This window comes from Mustela nivalis (assembly GCF_964662115.1).
Source record: "Mustela nivalis genome assembly, chromosome: 6".
Lineage (NCBI taxonomy): Eukaryota > Metazoa > Chordata > Mammalia > Carnivora > Mustelidae > Mustela > Mustela nivalis.
In genome coordinates, this window is record NC_139025.1 from 86,177,924 (window position 1) to 86,196,016 (window position 18,093).

The 18,093-nt window shown below is 36.9% G+C and overlaps 1 protein-coding gene across 1 annotated transcript in view; it reads right to left on the minus strand.

The window, feature by feature from the left end:
- Window positions 1-18,093, minus strand: part of BUB1B (BUB1 mitotic checkpoint serine/threonine kinase B) — a 47,179-nt gene that overhangs the window by 27,467 nt on the left and 1,619 nt on the right. The window contains exons 2-6 of the mRNA XM_082735560.1: window positions 15,939-16,085; window positions 12,893-12,952; window positions 11,528-11,672; window positions 6,411-6,607; window positions 451-620 (exon numbers count right to left, since the gene is read on the minus strand). Coding sequence (XP_082591686.1) covers window positions 451-620; window positions 6,411-6,607; window positions 11,528-11,672; window positions 12,893-12,952; window positions 15,939-16,085 — 719 coding nt within the window. The remainder of the gene's footprint in view (window positions 1-450; window positions 621-6,410; window positions 6,608-11,527; window positions 11,673-12,892; window positions 12,953-15,938; window positions 16,086-18,093) is intronic.

Sequence of the window (18,093 nt, forward strand, 5' to 3'; positions counted from 1 at the left end):
TCTCTATCTCTCTATGACAAATAAATAAATAAAATCTTCGGGAAAAAAAAATTCTACATCTTCCTTCAATCATCATTCTAACGTTGTCTAGTTTTCTCAGAGACTGCCCTAACCTAAATCTTCATTTGTCAACTTAAAATTTTCTCTCAATGGATATCAGCTGAAATGTGCTGAATCTAAAGAAGATAAATTAGCCGAACAACTCAAACTCAGAAACTCTCGATGCTCCCTATATATTAGGTTTTTCTTAATTAAGACACAAAATTGCTGACATGTTTTGCTTTTACTGCATACTGTAATCTCAGCTCTCTGAAGACTTCCTTCTTTTTGCTACCTAGTATTCAGAAAACTAGGACAGTGTCCACATATATATTTATACATTATCTCTTTACATAATTTGCCTACCGCCCGCGACTAAGAGTTTCCCATAATAACACTTAACAAACTTACCCTTAAGAGCACCTCCTACACGGCTGATTGGAGCTCTTGCTGTCCTTTTCCCTTTGCTCTTTAGTTCTGCCAGTGTGCTTCGTTGTGGTACAGAAGATCCAAAAACCTCCTCCTCCTCTTCTTTCTCAAGGGCCAACACAGTTTGCCGAGACACTCGAGCTTGGAATTGTCTAAGAGAATGGATAATTAACTTTTGGAGGAGATGAAGACTACTCATTGGAATAAAAATTTCTGATTTATTAAAACAAGGGAGAAGAAATATAGACAAATAGCCCAAAGAAAGTGTTTATTCTCTCAGGAATAAACAAAGCTACCTTGAATTCAGAGAAAGTTTGGAATAGGATGATTTAATTCCCCTTTAATGTCCAAGGCTCAACCAATTGGCATACTCTGAAGAGCACCATTAGGCTGATCTCAGGATCAGATTGGGGTGACTAAGGTTAAAGAATGTATTAAGGTCAGAGTTCCCACCAACTTTTTAAACTTACAAAATAAGTTGGAAGAGTAAATGAGCATCCATATACTCTTCACCTAGATTCAGCAACTGTTAATGTCTTGCCACATCTATTCTATCACCACCTATATCTCTTGTTCTCTTTAGGCACATTGCTCACCCCCATATCATTTTTTCCCAACCCATCTGAAATGAAGTTGTATTCCACATGTCATTTAATTTAGCAAAGCTCGCAGAAGTTTGAAGATTAAATTTTGTGCTGCTGCTGAAATTTTACATATTATCAAAAGGGTAAAAAAGCAGAATAAACTGCAAATGCTGGCCAAGAAGAAGTAAGCCTGTGATCGCCTCTCTCTTACTGGGTAAAATTAAAAATTCTAAACAAAATACAAAAAAAGCAACTGAGGCCTCTGAAAAGTAAACAAAAGCAAGTAGACTGTAGAGAGGAGTCAAACTTGAAGAAACAACCCACACAGGGTTGTTTCCTGTTTTTTTTTTCTTCTTCTCTTTTCTATTGTGGTTTTAAATTGTTGCAACAATGGTGTGGGAAGCTAAAACCTCATCTTTCTGGCCAGAGTACTGGGAAAAGGGGACTCTGAGGGCCAACCAATGTGGAAAAGATACTGGAGAGGATGAGCTGAAGCAGGGTATCTCCTAACTCTCTACATGAACGGGCACAAGCCTTGGACTCACTCCTGAGCTATGCATACAGAAGGCAGGCCCAAAGCAGCACAGAAAAGGCTTTGAGAACTGAACTATGATATAAACCATTGGCCAAGTCCTAGACTAACCACTGAGCAGCCTACACATGGGATAGACCCAAAGGTCTTGAAAATTGAACTGCCAATGGAACCACCACCCACATGAAAAAGAACTTATGATATCTGAAGGTTGGTTGCCTGCTAAGACAAAAATATCAGATTCCCCAGAGAATATTAACCAACAGGACTCAGTCTAATAACATAGTAACGGGATAAATGTCCAGGATATAATCTAAAACGACTTGACAGAAAAAGAGCCAGGAAAATGTGATCAATTCTCAAAGAAAAAGGCTATCAACACATATCAAAATCAAGATGAGCTAGGTATTGGGAATTTCCAGACAGAAATTTAAAAGCAGCTATTATAACTACAGGAGATAAAGGTAAAAATATCTGAAATGAATAGAGAGACAGAAGTTCTCAGCAGAGACACAAAAACTATAAAAAAGAATCAAATAGAAAATTTAGACCGAAAGACACATAATCTGAAATAAAAAATTACTGGATCAGAATGGAGATGGCTAAGGAAGGAGTAAATAAACCTCAGGACAAATCAACAAAAATTAGTCACTCTGAAGAACAGAAAAAAGAAAGGTTAAAAAAGTAAAAAAAAAAAAAAAAAGCAAGGGCGGTGCCTGGGTGGCTCAGTTGGTTAAGCATCTGCCTTCAGCTCAGGTCATGATCCCAGGGTCTTAGGATCGAGCCCGTTTTGGGCTCCTTGCTCAGCAGGGAGATTGCTTCTCCCTCTGCTTCTGCCTGCTGCTCGCCCTGGTTGTGCTCTGACAAATAAATAAATAAAAATCTTTTTTAAAAAAAGTAAATTAAAAAAATAAAAACAAAAACAAAACAATAAAAAAGAGCTTCAAGGACCTATGGAATAATATCAAAAAGTCTAACATGTGTAACTGAAGTCTCAGAAAAAGACATATAAGTGCAGAAATAAATAATGGCTGAAAACTTCTCAAATTTTGGGAAAGGCACACATTTACAAATTCAAAAAGCTCAGTAAACCCCAAATGGATTCAATGCAAAGGTAATCACACAGAGACACATCATAATCAAACTTCTGAATAATAATGTTAAAGAAAAAAATCTTAGAGGTGCCTGGGTGGCTCAGTCGGTTAAATGTCTGCTTCATCTCAGGTCATGATTCCAGGGTTCTGGGATCCAGTCCCATGGAGGGCACTCTGCTCAGCGGGGAGTCTGCTTTTCCCTTTACCCCTCCACCCTGCTTATGCACTCTCTCTCTGTCAAATAAATAAAATCTTAAAAAAAAAATCCTAAATGCACCCAGAGAAAATCAACATATTACATATAGAGAAGGAACCATTCTCATCAGAAATCACAGAGTCCAGAAAACAGTACAACATCTTTAAAGTACTGAAAGAAAAGAACTGTTGAGGGGCACCTGGATGGCTCCGACGGTTAAGCAGCTGGCTTCAGCTCAGATCATGATCACAGGCTCCTGGGATGGAGCCTTGTGTCAGGCTCTCTGCTCATTGGGGAATCTGCTTCTCCCTCTCCCTCTGCCCCTCCCCACCACTTGTGCTCTCTCTCTCCCAAATAAATAAAATTTAATATAAAACACAACAACAACAACAAAAGAACTGTGGACCCAGAATTCTACATCCAGCAAAAATATCCTTTAGGAATGAGGATGAAATGAAGACATTCTCAGATGAAAAAAAACTAAGGGGGCACCAGGGTGGCTCAGTGGGTTAAGCCTCTGCTTTTGGCTCAGGTCATTCCTGGGATCAAGCCCCGAATCAGGCTCTCTGCTCAGCAGGGAGCCTGCTTCCCTTCCTCTGTATCAGACCAAGGAGACTTCAGAACGTGTATGACGAGGGATAAAGATAGACATTGTATAATGAAAGAGGGATCAATTATAAATGTGCATGCTTCAGAATTTCAAAATATGTAAAGCAAAACAAAATAGGACTTAAGAGAAAAAAAATAGACAAATTCATAATAAAAAGGACTTCAAAATTCTCCTCTCAGTAACTGATAGAACAAGTAGACAGAAAATCAGCAAAGAAACAGAAGACCAGAACAGACTATCCATCAACTTGACCTACATAACATTTAAAACATTCTACCCCTGAACAGCAGAAAACACATATTTTTCAAGTGTCCACAGAATATTCACTGACAACAGAACATATTCTGGGCCATAAAACAAAACTTAAAAACAAATGAAACCATACAAATGTTCCCTGACCTTAATGGAATTAAACTAGGAATCAGTAACAGAGAGACATCTGAAAAATCTCCAAACATTTCCCATTAAATTAATACACTTCTAAATAACCTGAGTCAAAAAAACAACATATGTGAAATTAAAATATTTTGTGCTGAATGAAAATGAAAAATACAGTATTATATCAAAATTTGTGGAGTATAGGGCGCCTGGGTGGCTCAGTGGGTTAAGCCTCTGCCTTCGGCTCAGGTCATGATCTCAGTGTCTTTATCAAATAAATAAATAAAGTCTTAAAAAAAAAAGATGAATAAAATCAATAAACTTTTAGCTAGACTGAGGGAAAAAAGAGAAAACACAAATTATGAATATCAGGAATGAAAGGGGAGAGATACCTATATAACATACAGACATTAAAAGGAAAATAAACACTATAAACAACTCTATGCTCCTAAACTCATAGATGAAATGAGTCAATTCCTCAAAAGACAAATACTATAAAAGCATACTCAAAGAAATCAAAGATCTAAATAAATGGAGAAATATACCAAGTTTATGCACAATACTAATCAAAATCCCAGAAGCTAATTCTAAAACTTTTACAGAAAGTCCAAGGAACTAGAAGACCTAAAAAGAAGAACAAAGTTAGAGGTCTCCTATTTACCTGATTTCTAGACTCACTATAAAGCTACAGTAATCTAGATACTGTGGTATATACACTAATTAACAGATATACAGATAATAACAGAAATAAACCTACACAAATACTTTTTTTAATGTCGAGTATGATTTTCGACAAAGGTGCAAAGTCAGTTCAATGAAGAAAATCTTTTCAACAAGTGGTACAAGAACAAATGGAATTTTGTATGCAAAAACAAAAACAAAACTTTGATCAATACTTTCTACAAAAATTAACTCAAAGTGGATCAGAGATCTAAATATAAAAGTAAAACAACAAAGACTTGAAGACTGGGGCGCCTGGGTGGATCAGTTGTTTGTGCATCCAGCTCTTGGTTTTAACTCATATTGTGACCTCATGGATCACGGGACTGAGCCCCATATCGGACTCGGTGGGGAGTCTGCTTAAAGATTCTCTCCCTCTGCCCCTACCCATACTCTCTAAAGTAAATAAATAAATCTTTTTTTTTTTTAATTAAACATAGAAACATAGAAATACCATATAATCCAATAATTCCACTATCTGGTATCTACCCAAAAAAACCCAAAAACACTAATTCAAAAAGATATATGCACACCTAACACCTATGCTTACTGCAGCATTATTTACAACAGCTAAGATATAGAAGCAACCTAAGTGCCTCTCAATAGATAAGGAAGATATTGTGTGCTTATGTGTGTATGTCTCTCTCTCTCTCTCTCTCTCTCTCTCTCACACACACACACACACACACACACACACACACACGTGTACGATGGAATATTATGCAGCTATAAAAAAAGCATGAATTGGTGCCACTGGTGACAACATGGGTGTACCTAGAGCCTATTATGCTAAGTGAAATAAGTCAGACTTAAACAAACAAAAAGCAGAATAAGACCTATAAATACAGAGAACAAACTGTTGATTGCCAGAGAGGACAGGGGTGGGTGGGCTGGACAAATGAGTGAAAAAGAGAAGACACAGGCTTCCAGTTATGGAATTAATAAGTCACGGGAATAAAAGAATAAGAATAATAGCATAAGAAAGTCATTGATACTGTAAGGGTTTTGTATGGTGACAGATGGGCGCTACACTTGTGATGAGCACAGCTTAATTTATCAACTTAGCCAATCCTTATACTATACACCTGAAACTAATGCAATGTTGTGTATAAACTATACTCAAATTTTTTTTCTTGAAATTTCAAGATAAAAACATAGGAGAAACTTTTGGCAACCTTCCACTACACAGAGTTCTCATGATCCATGCAAAAGTAAGTAAGTTAGACTTCTGCGAAATTAAAACATTTTGTTCTATAATCACACTATTAATAGAACAAATAGACCATAGGGAAACTGGGAGAAGATTTACAAGTCACATACCTGACAAAGACTTGAATTCAGAATATCTATCTTTAAAGCAGAATCAATTTAACAACCAAAATGCATTATGCTAAAATGAAAGCAGTCAGATTCAAAAAGCTACAGTGAATGATGCTATTTATGTGATATTATGGAAAAGGCAAAACTATAGAGCTGGAGAATAGGATCAATGGTTGCCAAGGTTTGGTAATGAGAGTATGTGTTAAACTACAAAGGCAGAGAGCATAAGGAAATTCTATGGAGTGACGGAACTTGATCATGGTAATGGTTACAGGTCTCCATTCATTTGCGAAAACTTACAGAATTGTACAACAAAGAGTAGATTTTACTATATGTTAAATATAAATTGGTCTTTTAAAAAATTTAATTTTAAAAATTTAATTTAAAAAAATTAAAAATAAAACTAAGGAAACTTGCCAATCCATGGAGAACATTTTATTCAGATGCAAAACCAATGATTTATATCTATTAGTTTTAAAGAGTGAAGATAAGCTCTAGAGAAGTTTACCGGTGCTGTGACTGTAGTCGTTCCAGTGGTTCCGCCTTCTGTTGAATTCCTTCCTGAAATATCTTATCTGCCTTCTTAAAGTTTTCTCTAGCTTCATATTCTTCAGCCCATGAGATATAGAACTGAGCAAGTGAAACACCAATCCCTTGGCTGTGTAAATAACTGTACATATCCAAAGGCTCATTGCATAAATGTCCCTGTAACAAATTAAAAGCATTAACAGTTAACCAATTTCTATTCACTTACTGTCTTTTATGGGCCAGAAAAATCACTGGAGTTTTATGTAGTTTCTGCATTGAAAAAATATGTATCTGTTATAATACAATGTTATAAGGACTTTACTGGGAAGACTTAAAAAGTAAGCAAAAGAAATTAATTTGTAAGATAAGGGATGAGAGGGGCGCCTGGGTGGCTCTGTGGGTTAAAGCCTCTGCCTTCGGCTCAGGTCATGATCCCGGGATCCTGGGATCAAGCCCTGCATCAGGTTCTTTGCTCCGCAGGGAGCCTGCTTCTTCCCCTCTCTCTCTGCCTGCCTCTCTGCCTACTTGTGATCTCTCTCTCTCTCTGTCAAATAAATAAAATCTTAAAAAAAAAAAAAAAGGAAAAGGGATGAGAAGGAAAGATCTCAAGAAAGTATGACATTTGAGTGTGGCGTTGAAGGAGGAATAGACATATCCGGATATCCGGTAGAGAATGGGAAAGGAAGGACATTCTAGACAGAGAAAATGGTTTAAGCAAAGACAGAGACTTAAAGTTTATAGGGATGCAGACAAGACAGGAGCTTGGAAAAAAGGGTTTAACAGGTCTTAAATGTTAAGATAATTAATTTTAAATCTACCTGATAGTAAATGTATGTGTGTTGGGTGGGAGAGCTGTAAGCAAGGGAATGACATGGTCAAATCTGTATTTGTATTTTAGGAGGGTCTTATAAGACCAGATATAATGTAGATAATTCTAGTAGTAAGAAGGTAGGGGAATGGCTCAATAAAAATCCCACATCAGGGGCACCTGGGTGGCCCAATGGGTTGGGCCTCTGCCTTTGGCTCAGGTCATGATCTCAGGGTTCTGGGATCAAGCCCCGCACCAGGTTCTCTGCTCAGCAGGGAGCCTGCTACCCCACCCCCCCCGCCTGCCTCTCTGCCTACCTTGATCTTTCTCTCTGTCAAATAAATAAATAAAATCTTTAAAAAAAAAAAATCCCACATCATTAACAGTGCAACATATATTTTTTCCTTAAGGAAAAAAAAGAACATATATCATTTTACACAGATAAAGGGGTTTTTATCATTTTATAAAGTTTTAATCACAAGAAAATTTGCTTTTATTCCACTTAATTGTCCATCATTCATTTTTCCATGTTGCTGGTTATTCGTTATTATTTTTAGATAAGTAAAAAATATTCCACCCAGAAATCTTCCATCATTTAGCTACTCCCTATTTTTTGGATAGACAGCTTCTACTTTGCCCCATTACAATAATTTCTATAACAAATATCTTCATGCACACAACCTTTCATGTTTCATATTACTCCCTTAAATAAAGTCCTAGAAATAGAATTATGTTAAACAGTAACAAATTGCCCTTTTATTAGAAGATTTTTATTTATATATTTATTTGACAGAGAAAGAGAGAGAAAGAGAGAGAGAGCATGAGCAGGAGGAGCAGCAGGGGGCAGAGGGAGAAGCAGGGAGCCTGATGCAGGGCTCAATCGCAGGACCGAGGGATCAAGACCTGAGCCTAAGGCAGACGCCTAATGGACTGAATCACCCTAAATCACTCTAAAAAGCAACAACTTGCTTTCTAAGAGTGTTGTACAAATTTAAAATGCTAGTAGTTATTCCCAAATACTAATTTCATAGAAAATACCCAATTTTAATTTCATACAAAAATGGCATTTCAGTGTTCTAATTAGGAGTTCTTATACCACAAAGGAGACTAACATTTTCTCCTATTTATTTACTTGATACATTTTCTCTCCTCTATATCTGTTCCTGATTGTCTAGCCTAGGTTAAGTCCTCCTTGTATGTATTCTCTCCTACACAACTCAATACTTTCCTGCTTTCTCTTTTGTGACAATTAAATGCTTAACATCTGTCTTTCCCAATAAAGTAAGCTCCACAAAGGCACAAAATATTACTATCCACTATATCCCAATCTCTAGATAGGGTCTGGTAGAAAACTGAATAAATGAAATGCTCCATTTCTATCTTTAACAAAAACAAATAGTATTTTATAATTTAATTGTATAGTAATACAATAAATGGAGTTTTCTGCTTATCCAAATGAGTGATGTTTTCCCCTTTGTGATAGCAATTCAAGTTCTAATTCTGAACATGTTATCAGTATCAGATATAGTCCTCGACATCTATTACTATATAAATAAAGGTTAACATTGACTGCACTTGTTAATGGCTTTCTAAATAGCTCTGGTTCAACCTGAAAAAGCCAAAAAAGATCAGGTTATTCTAGAGTGCTGAGTGAGATTACTTAAGAAATAACATAAATAAAAGGACCACATGGTTAGATTAATATATCCAAGAGTTAAACAAATCTTTCTGGTAATCCCTAACAAGCCAACTAAAACAATTTTACACTTTTTTTTTTTTAAAGATTTTATTTATTCATTTGACAGAGAGAGATCACACATAGGCAGAGAGAGAGGAGGAAGCAGGCTCCCTGCTGAGCAGAGAGCCCGATGTGGGACTCGATCCCAGGACCCTGAGATCATGACCTGAGCCGAAGGCAGCGGCTTAACCCACTGAGCCACCCAGGCGCCCAACAATTTTACACTTTTTTTTTTTAATTTTTTTTTTTTTTTAAGATTTTATTTGTTTATTTGACAGAGAGAAATCACAAGTACACTGAGAGGCAGGCAGAGAGAGAGAGAGAAGGAAGCAGGCTCCCTGCTGAGCAGAGAGCCCGATGCGGGACTCGATCCCAGGACCCTGAGATCATGACCTGAGCCGAAGGCAGCGGCTTAACCCACTGAGCCACCCAGGCGCCCCAATTTTACACTTTTAACTAGAAATCCTGGATACTGCCTAAGAACAATTTTTTCCTTAGCTAGATTGTAGTTACCCCTTACAAAAATAATTCTTAGAGAAATTTTTCTGCAAAGCAAAGAAAGTAGTGTGAGGAAGCCAACTGTTACTCTTCTTGACCATTACATAAAGAAAAAAAAAACCAGCAAAATAGTTCATCATGCATCCTGTTAACCATCTACAAAGTTCAGATTATTGCTGATCATTCTAGGGCTGATCATTTGACTCTGAGAGTTGTCTAGAACAGTGCTTCTCAGACTGTCTATGGGAAAGAAGCTAGTTTTGGTGTGTGAGAGTTTCAAGTTTCCATTCCATTGTTGACTGTTTTTTGGTTTTGTTTTTTAAAGATTTTAATTATTTATTTGACAGACAGAGATCACAAGTAGGTAGAGAGGCAGGCAGAGCAGGCTCCCCACTGAGCAAAGAGCCCAATGTGGGGCTCAATCCCAGGACCCTTAGATCATGACCTGAGCTGAAGGCAGAGGCTTAACCCACCGAGCCACCCAGGCACCCTGTTGACTGGTATTTTTTTTTTCCTATTGTTGATTGGTATTTTTAAAAAAATATAATAAAAACAAATTACTAGAAATACGATGATGTGTTTGGATGTTGCGGGAAAGTCAAATTTGTTAACAAAACTTAACAAAACTTCAAAATGCTTGCTCTGAACTTTTACATATGTTGAACAGTCTGCAGACCATTCTTCCAGTAGTTTTGGTCTAGACTATGCTTTTTATGTTATAATAATATCACTATTCTTCAATACCAGCACCAGGTCAGCTTTTGTGAACAGCAAAATTATTCCAATTAATTGTTACTTTCAGTAGTTCCAACTAAATATTATCATCTAATCCTGAGATAAAGAATTACTTTAGAGATTTATCTAGTCCAAACGTTAGGTAAATCACATATAAGAACATTATTTAGGATAAGAATATTATATAGGATGGAATGAAGAAAAAAAAATCTATTTGTAAGCTACCAGGGACCATAGTCTCCATGCTAACAAATCTGTTTAGCATTCCTTGGGTACCATCCTTTGACATAAACTCTTACCACTAATGCTCCAAAGATAATTTTTCCAAATTGTCAATAATGATGCCAAGATATGTCAAATGTCCTATGGAAACCAAGATAGCTTATGCCTTCAGGACTCACCTAATTCCCTTTATTAATGATATTTGAAGTTTAAGATAAGGTCTCAAGAGATATATTTTAGCCAAAAATTTTATCAATTTCAAATGTCAATATTTTATATTACAATGGCTATTGTAAATATTCTATTATTCAGAATAATTTAAAAATATAAAATTATCTATTTTTATTGGTTTTTTAATAAAAATAATTTATTTTTATAAGTATCCAGTTATCCATTATCTAATTATCTATTATCTAACATTCTATTCTAAATATTTATCACTTACTTTATCTTTCTTTTCTCTCTCTTTTTTTTAAATCACTTACTTTTTCTTATCTCTTTTAGGATAAAGGCAATGAAATTAATACCTAAGAAATTCTGGTCATTATCTTATTTGAAGATATTTTCATAAAAAAAAAAAAAAAGCCTAAAGAGTGTTCTAGAAATAAAAGAACTACATGTCAAATGAGATAATATAAAGTGGACAGGCAGATATTTTTGGATGTAGCAGTATACTACATAAAAAACACTATCTTTTCATGGTATTGATTCTCAGAAAGGGGACAAAGGGATACCAGAATCACCTGGAAAACTTTTTCACTAACAATCATACTACTGCCATGTGTTGGCTCCTACAGATCCTCTCCCAGTACAGTTGCATGGCCCAGTTATATTTGAAATAAATAATCCACTCCCATGAGGAGGTATACAGGCCTTATGATCACTTTTAAAGGGGCCAAAAAAAACCCAACTTCCATTAAAATCCATCTTTAAATAGAGCCAATTTGACAAATATTGAGTATGTATTAATTGTTTAGTTTAGTACCTACTAAATAGCTCAGGTTTTGCCTTTCTTTTTTTGGTATGTACCAGAAAGCTCTAGAGAAAATCACCTGGCGTAATACTTTAAACTCAAACAGACTTGAGAAAGACTTACCAATTTGAGCCAAAGACTAAGAAATCGTGGATCGTTATAATATCGTTTTTCTCCTTGTAGTGCTTCAACAGCTCTTTCTAATAATGTTGACATATTACTCTCTTTCCCCCCCTGAGGATAGTTCTGCTCTGTCCAATTAATATACCTGAATGGAAAAGAAAAGAAAAGTTTTATTTATTGATTGATTTTTAAAGACTTTATTTGAGAGAGTGAGCAAGAAAAAGAGCAGGGGGAGAGGGAGAAGCAGACTTCCTACTGGGCGGGGAGCTAGCCATGGGACTCAATCCTGTGACTCCGGGATCACGACCTGAGCTGAAGACAGACACCCAACCAATTGAGCCACTTTTTGGGCAACCCAGGCGCTCAAAAAGAATTTTAAAGTTTAATGTGTACTTTTATTCTTGCACCAAGACCCATTCTTGACTTTCTTAAGCAAAAATATCTAATTTGAAAGTATGTTTATTTAGAGGCCCTCAATGACATGTCCTAAGCCTATATTCCTTAAATTTTGCTAACATGTGCCTCTGGGAAATAATGGGTATGGGGATAAAAGGGTGTAGCTCTCAGCTGCATGCCACAAATTTGAAATTTCTTCAGTTACGAACACCTCAGGAAGAAACACTGTCTCTCTCAAAGATATCACTTTGGGGCAGGCACCTGGGTGCCTCAGATGGTTAGGCATCTGCCTTCAGCTCAGGTCATTATTCTGGGGTCCTGGGATTGAGTCCTGCATTGGGCTCCCTGCTCAGCAGGGAGACTGCTTCTCCTTCTCTCTGCCTGCCTCTCTGCCTGTGATCTCTGTCTGTCAAATAAATAAATAAATACTTAAAAAAAAAAAAAAAAGAGAGAGAGGGAGATACCACTTTGTATTCTGACACACTGCTCCGTACACCCTAATTTGAGAGGCATGGCCCTAAGGACTCATCTGTTAAGTTTCTAGTGCCCTTACTTCCTGGATGAGAGCAAGGTCTCTTGTTCTAATGTGGTGACTCTTGGATGGGAGCTGGTCGTGATTAGAAGCTTGGAAGTCAGCCCTAAGCCCACTCTCCCAAGAGGGGAGAGGGGAGAAATGGAGTTAATGATTGTCATGCCAATTCGATGAAACCTCCCTAAGACTCCAGAAGTACAAGGCCTGGAGAGCCTCCACCAGGTGGCTGGAGCACGTGGGTGGAGGTGCTGGGAGAACGGCCCTCAAAGAGACTGACAGAAGCTCCACAATCCTTGCCCTATGCATCTCATCCATCTGGATGTTCATCTGTGTCTTTTATCATATCCTTTTAGAGTAAGGTGGCAAACTGTAAATAAACTGATTTTATGAGAAAAAAAAAAAAAGTTTCTAGTGCCCTTGTGAAATAAAAGACGCACCTATCCCAAACATCCAGAGGGTCATTTCCAGTGTAAAACCGAATTTCAGATTCAAATGCCCTGAAATTTAAACAGAAAATGTTAGCATTAGCAAAATAAATAAATAGCCAAATAAACAAGCATCACTTCCATTTTATTCATTTTTTAATTTTATTCATTTTTCATTTATTCACTTCATTTATTATTATTATTATATTTATTATATTATTATTTATTATTTATTTCATTTATTATTCATTTCATTTATTTTTATTTATTCAATTTTATTAATATGAATTTTATTCATATTCATTCATTATTCATTTAATTTTATTCATTTTTTAGCATCAATCCAAATAACTTCACTGGAGCTTGAGGGTTTGTTAAACAGGAAGAAAAATAGAAATAATCAAGATTCTGCCTGATAATATAACAGAAAGGACAAAACATGGGGAAATTAGATAAATTCCAAAACAACATACAGAAAAACAGAATTACACAGCAGTTTAGAACTCTGGAAAAAAACTCCCTAGGTTCAAATTAGCAGTTCTACTAATCAATAGCACAGTGACATTAGACAACCAGTTCAAATTCTGTTTTCAGTCTCCTTATCTGTAAATTGGGAATAAAAATAAAGAAGTCCCCCCTTTATCTGCAGGAAGATAATTTCCAAGATCCCCAATGGATGCCTGAATTTGAGGATACTTCTTAAACCTATATATACTATGTTTTATTCCTGTACATACATACCTATGATAAACTTTAATTTATATATTAGGCATGGTAAGGAATTTACAACAATAAAATAGAAAAACTGTAACAATATACTATAGTAAGAGTTATGTGAATGTGGTCTCTCTCTCTAACTATCTTATTGTACTCTACTCATCTTTCATCTTTTTCTTGTGATGATGTGAGATGATAAATTGCCTACATGATGAGATGAAGTGAGGTGAATGATGTAGACATTCTAGCACAGAGTTAGACTACTACTGACGTCCTGACAAAATGTCATAAGGACTATCATCTGCTCCTGGACCACAGGTGACAGCAGGTAAATGAAATTGAGGAAAGTGAAACCACAGATCAGGCAGGACTACTGTAGTACCTATCTAATTATTTAGGTTGATTACTCTTACTATAAAGTGTTTAGACATAATAAGTACTCCATAAATGATAGGAAGTACTAGGTAATAAACAATTTACATTAATAGAAATTAATAAAGTAAAATTAAAATAAAAAATTTATAAAAACCATATAAAAGGTTATATCTGATACAAAGAACTATACAATAATTACTGATGCAAAGGCATCTATAATAAGAAAGACAAAGTATACAAAGGGAAAATTAACTAACAATACAAAGCAGGATAGTATATCACAGTTGCCAAGAATGGATCATAAAGGTTTTGATAAGTCAAAAGGAGGTATCACAGAAGCAGCTTCAGAAGGTGGGATTCTGAAGGAACCATAAAATTTGGGGAAAATAAAAAGGGGGGGGGTTTCAAGATTTCCAAGAAATCAATGTTGAATAAAGTTGTAAAAGTGGGAGAGTTACTAACACTAGCTCCTGACACTAACTGTATCAGGAATAAATGAAGATAGGCATAGTAAGGGATTAAGCTTACCATGATATAGATACAAACACACAACCATGGTCTAGGAGCAAAAGATCTTCCTTCTGACATATTGTCAGGAGGTCAGTAGTAGTCTAACACTACGTTAGAATGTCTACTGGAGAAGAAGGGCTTGTTTTAAATGTAAATTTAAAGACTTGGAGTGCCTGGCTGGCTTAGTCTGTGGAGCATGCATCTCTTTATTTCAGGGTTATGAGTTCAAGCTCCACACTGGGCACAGAGATTACTTAAAAGAAATATAACTAAACTAAAAGACTTTGGATTCCATCTGCTCAAGCCACTACTGGTTCTTTAATTGGAGAGTATCTTGAATATGTTAAGTAAAGATTTAAAAGATCAATTAAGTAACATTTTAAGAATAAAAGAAATTAGAAAAGGAAACACCATTATGAAGTTAATATGGTGATTTAGGTATGAGATAATGAGGCCATTACCTGCAGAAATGGTGGAAAACTAAAATCTAAGACACTACTGATAAAAATCAGCAGTCCGGGGCGCTGGGTGGCTCAGTGGGTTAAAGCCTCTGCCTTGGGCTCAGGTCATGATCCCAGGACCCTGGGATCAAGCCCCTCATCAGGCTCTCTACTCAGCAGGGGGCCTGCTTCCTCCTCTCTCTCTGCCTGCCTCTCTGCCTACTTGTGATCTCTTATCAAATAAATAAATAAAATCTTAAAAAAAAAAAATCAGCAGTCCTTGGGGCGCCTGGGTGGCTCAGTGGGTTAATTTCTCTCAGGTTTATATTTTCTTTAGAGATCACTATTTCTTTTTGGCGTACTCTCAAAAATGCTTTCCTGGAAAGTTAAAAATTGAATGCATACACAAGATAGAAGATTTCAGGGGCACCTGGGTGGCTCAGTAGGTTAAAGCCTCTGCCTTTAGCTCAGGTCATGATCCCAGGGTCCTGGGATTGAGCCCCACATTGGGTTCTCTGCTCAGCAAGGAGCCTGCTTCCCCCTCTCTGCTGGCCTCTCTGCCTAAATAAATAAAATCTTAAAAAAAAAAAAAAAAAAGAAGATTTTACTCTCTCAGTACTCAGAATCCAAGGAAGCAATTTCTTTTAACTGATTACTATTCAAGAGTTAATTCTATTTAGGGATCCAGCATGATATAACACTTTTGATAAATATTGTTTAATATGATACTTACTTTCCCTTGTTTCTCACTGTTCTGTATAAGATCTATTTCTATTGATACAAGAGTTTGACTGCTCCATAATTAAATGAAATCCTATAGCTCTTGTTCTTAATCATACTTGAGCAGATCTTTAAGTAGCTGTTGTGTGATGAAAAAGCAGGTGGGGAACAGATTCTCACACTATCAAATTTTGAAAAGTACTTCTTAATGCCAGTAGGCATGGATCCACATCTTCATTACCAACTAAAGTTGGAGATGAATGATGACAGGTTCACCCCCCCACCATTCTACACACCGTTTCTGTTGCTGAAGAGTAGTGTTAGAGGCAGATTCTTGCTGTGCCAATGCTCCCTGAAGTGTGGACATGATCCGCCCTTGCCGTAACGGTTGGACATTTTCTTTACTCAGTTCCCACTCATCTCCTTCCAAGGACATGGCTTCACTGTGAAGAGGAATGAAAGTAAGTTTCATACTTATATGTATATACAGATTATTATAAATGTTTTCAAATAAGTGATTATTCATGATCTTTGGGCTGAATATGGTGGGCTGGCACATTAGTAGTGTTCTTATACTCCTAAGTGTCTGGGCCTTTCTGTAACCTGGTTTCCAAGTTTATGGCTGTAGTATTGCCTAACAGAAGAGAGAATGTAACTAGGGTACTGAAGACAGTTATAAGAATAAAATTTAAGGAAGAAAAGAAGGAGAAAAATTATAAATTTGGCAAAGTAGATAAAAAGCACTAAATGCATCATCTCATTTAGTTTAAAATTAGCAAACAGGGGCACTTGGGTGGCTGAGTTGGTTAAGCATTTGACTCTTGATTTCAGCTCAGAGTTGTGGGACTGAGCCCCACGTTGGGCTCTGTGCTCAGTATGGAGTCTGCTTAACCCTCTCCCTCTGCTCCTCCCTTTGCTTGTGTGTGTTTTCTCTCTCTCTTAGGCTCAAATAAATAAATAAATAAAATCTTAAAAAAAAAAAATTAGCAGTTTGTCAGACCAACACGCCATGCTTCAACTGATGACTTAAAACTGAAGTTTATATGTATATACAGGTAGCCCAGAGCACAAGCAGACAAAAATACGATTTATTGGTTACAACTGCCCCCAGCCTGTGGATGGGGAAATTCCCACAAGTTTTTTGGAGGCACCCCATACCTTATGGGGTATGTGCTCTGAACTTCAGAGCTCTGTAACTATGAGAGACACCATCTCTGGGTTTAAAACAGAGAAACAGATAGGCACTAATCTTTGAAATAAAGTGAAAGTTACATGTGACCTTAGTTTAGATGAGAGCTGAAAACTCTCAAGAAGGTTAACTATAAGTGATTAATAATTTAGGCTGTAACTACTCACATCTTTTTAACTATATGTGTGAATCTTATAAATGTAAGGGCCATGTCATTTATTTTTACAACCTCATGGTCTAATATTATAGACTCTGTCTCCAGGAAGCACTGAATAAATGTCTGCTGAGTTCATCTGAATTTCTTTTCTTAATCTTTTTTTTTTTTTTTAAAGATTTTATTTTTTTATTTGACAGAGAGAGATTACAAGTAGGCAGAGAGGCAGGCAGAGAGAGAGAGGAGGAAGCAGGCTCCCTGTGGAGCAGAGAGCCTGATGCGGGACTCGATCCCAGGACCCTGAGATCATGACCTGAGCCGAAGGCAGTGGCTTAACCCACTGAGCCACCCAGGCGCCCCTCTTTTCTTAATCTTGAAATAGCAATTAAACTACCTCACCTAATGTCCCAAACTGAGCTGGGACTGCTCCCCTCCCTCCTTGCTTGTCTGGTCTCCTTCCAGACCTGCTCCTCCCAGTGTTCCTCCATCTCAAATAAATGGCAATTTCATTTTTCCAGTTGCTCAAGCCAAAAATCTTCAGTGCCAACCTTGACACCCCTTTCCTTATCCCCCACCTCCAGTTACCTGGCAAATTCTGTTGGCTCTACCTTCAAAACAGATTCAGAAATCAACCTTCTATCATCTCCATTGTTTCTAGTCTGGCTCAAGCTACCATCTTCTCTTGCCTGGATTATTTCAGTAACCTCATAACTGCTTTCATCCTCTTCTGCCTTAGTCTTTTCAACACTGCAGCTAGTGATCCTATTGAAACTAATATCAGATCCTGTCTTTCCTCTGCTCAAAACCTTCCACTGACTTTTGAACCAGAGTAAAAGCCAAGTCCTTACAATCTTTGCATCCTCACCTCTACCTCATCCTTCATTTCCTTTTGCTCTTCTGGTTCACTTGACTCCAACTACTTGCCAGATGCAGCTCCCTCCCCCAACCCTCACCCTTCAAATCTCTGTACTTCCCCCAGATATGTGCTTGACTGACTCTTGAGTTTCCTTCAAGTCTTTTTTTTTAAGATTTTATTTATTTGAGAGAGAGAGAGAAGCAGGGGAATCAGCAGAGGGAGAGGGAGAAGCAGACTCCATGGTGAGCACGG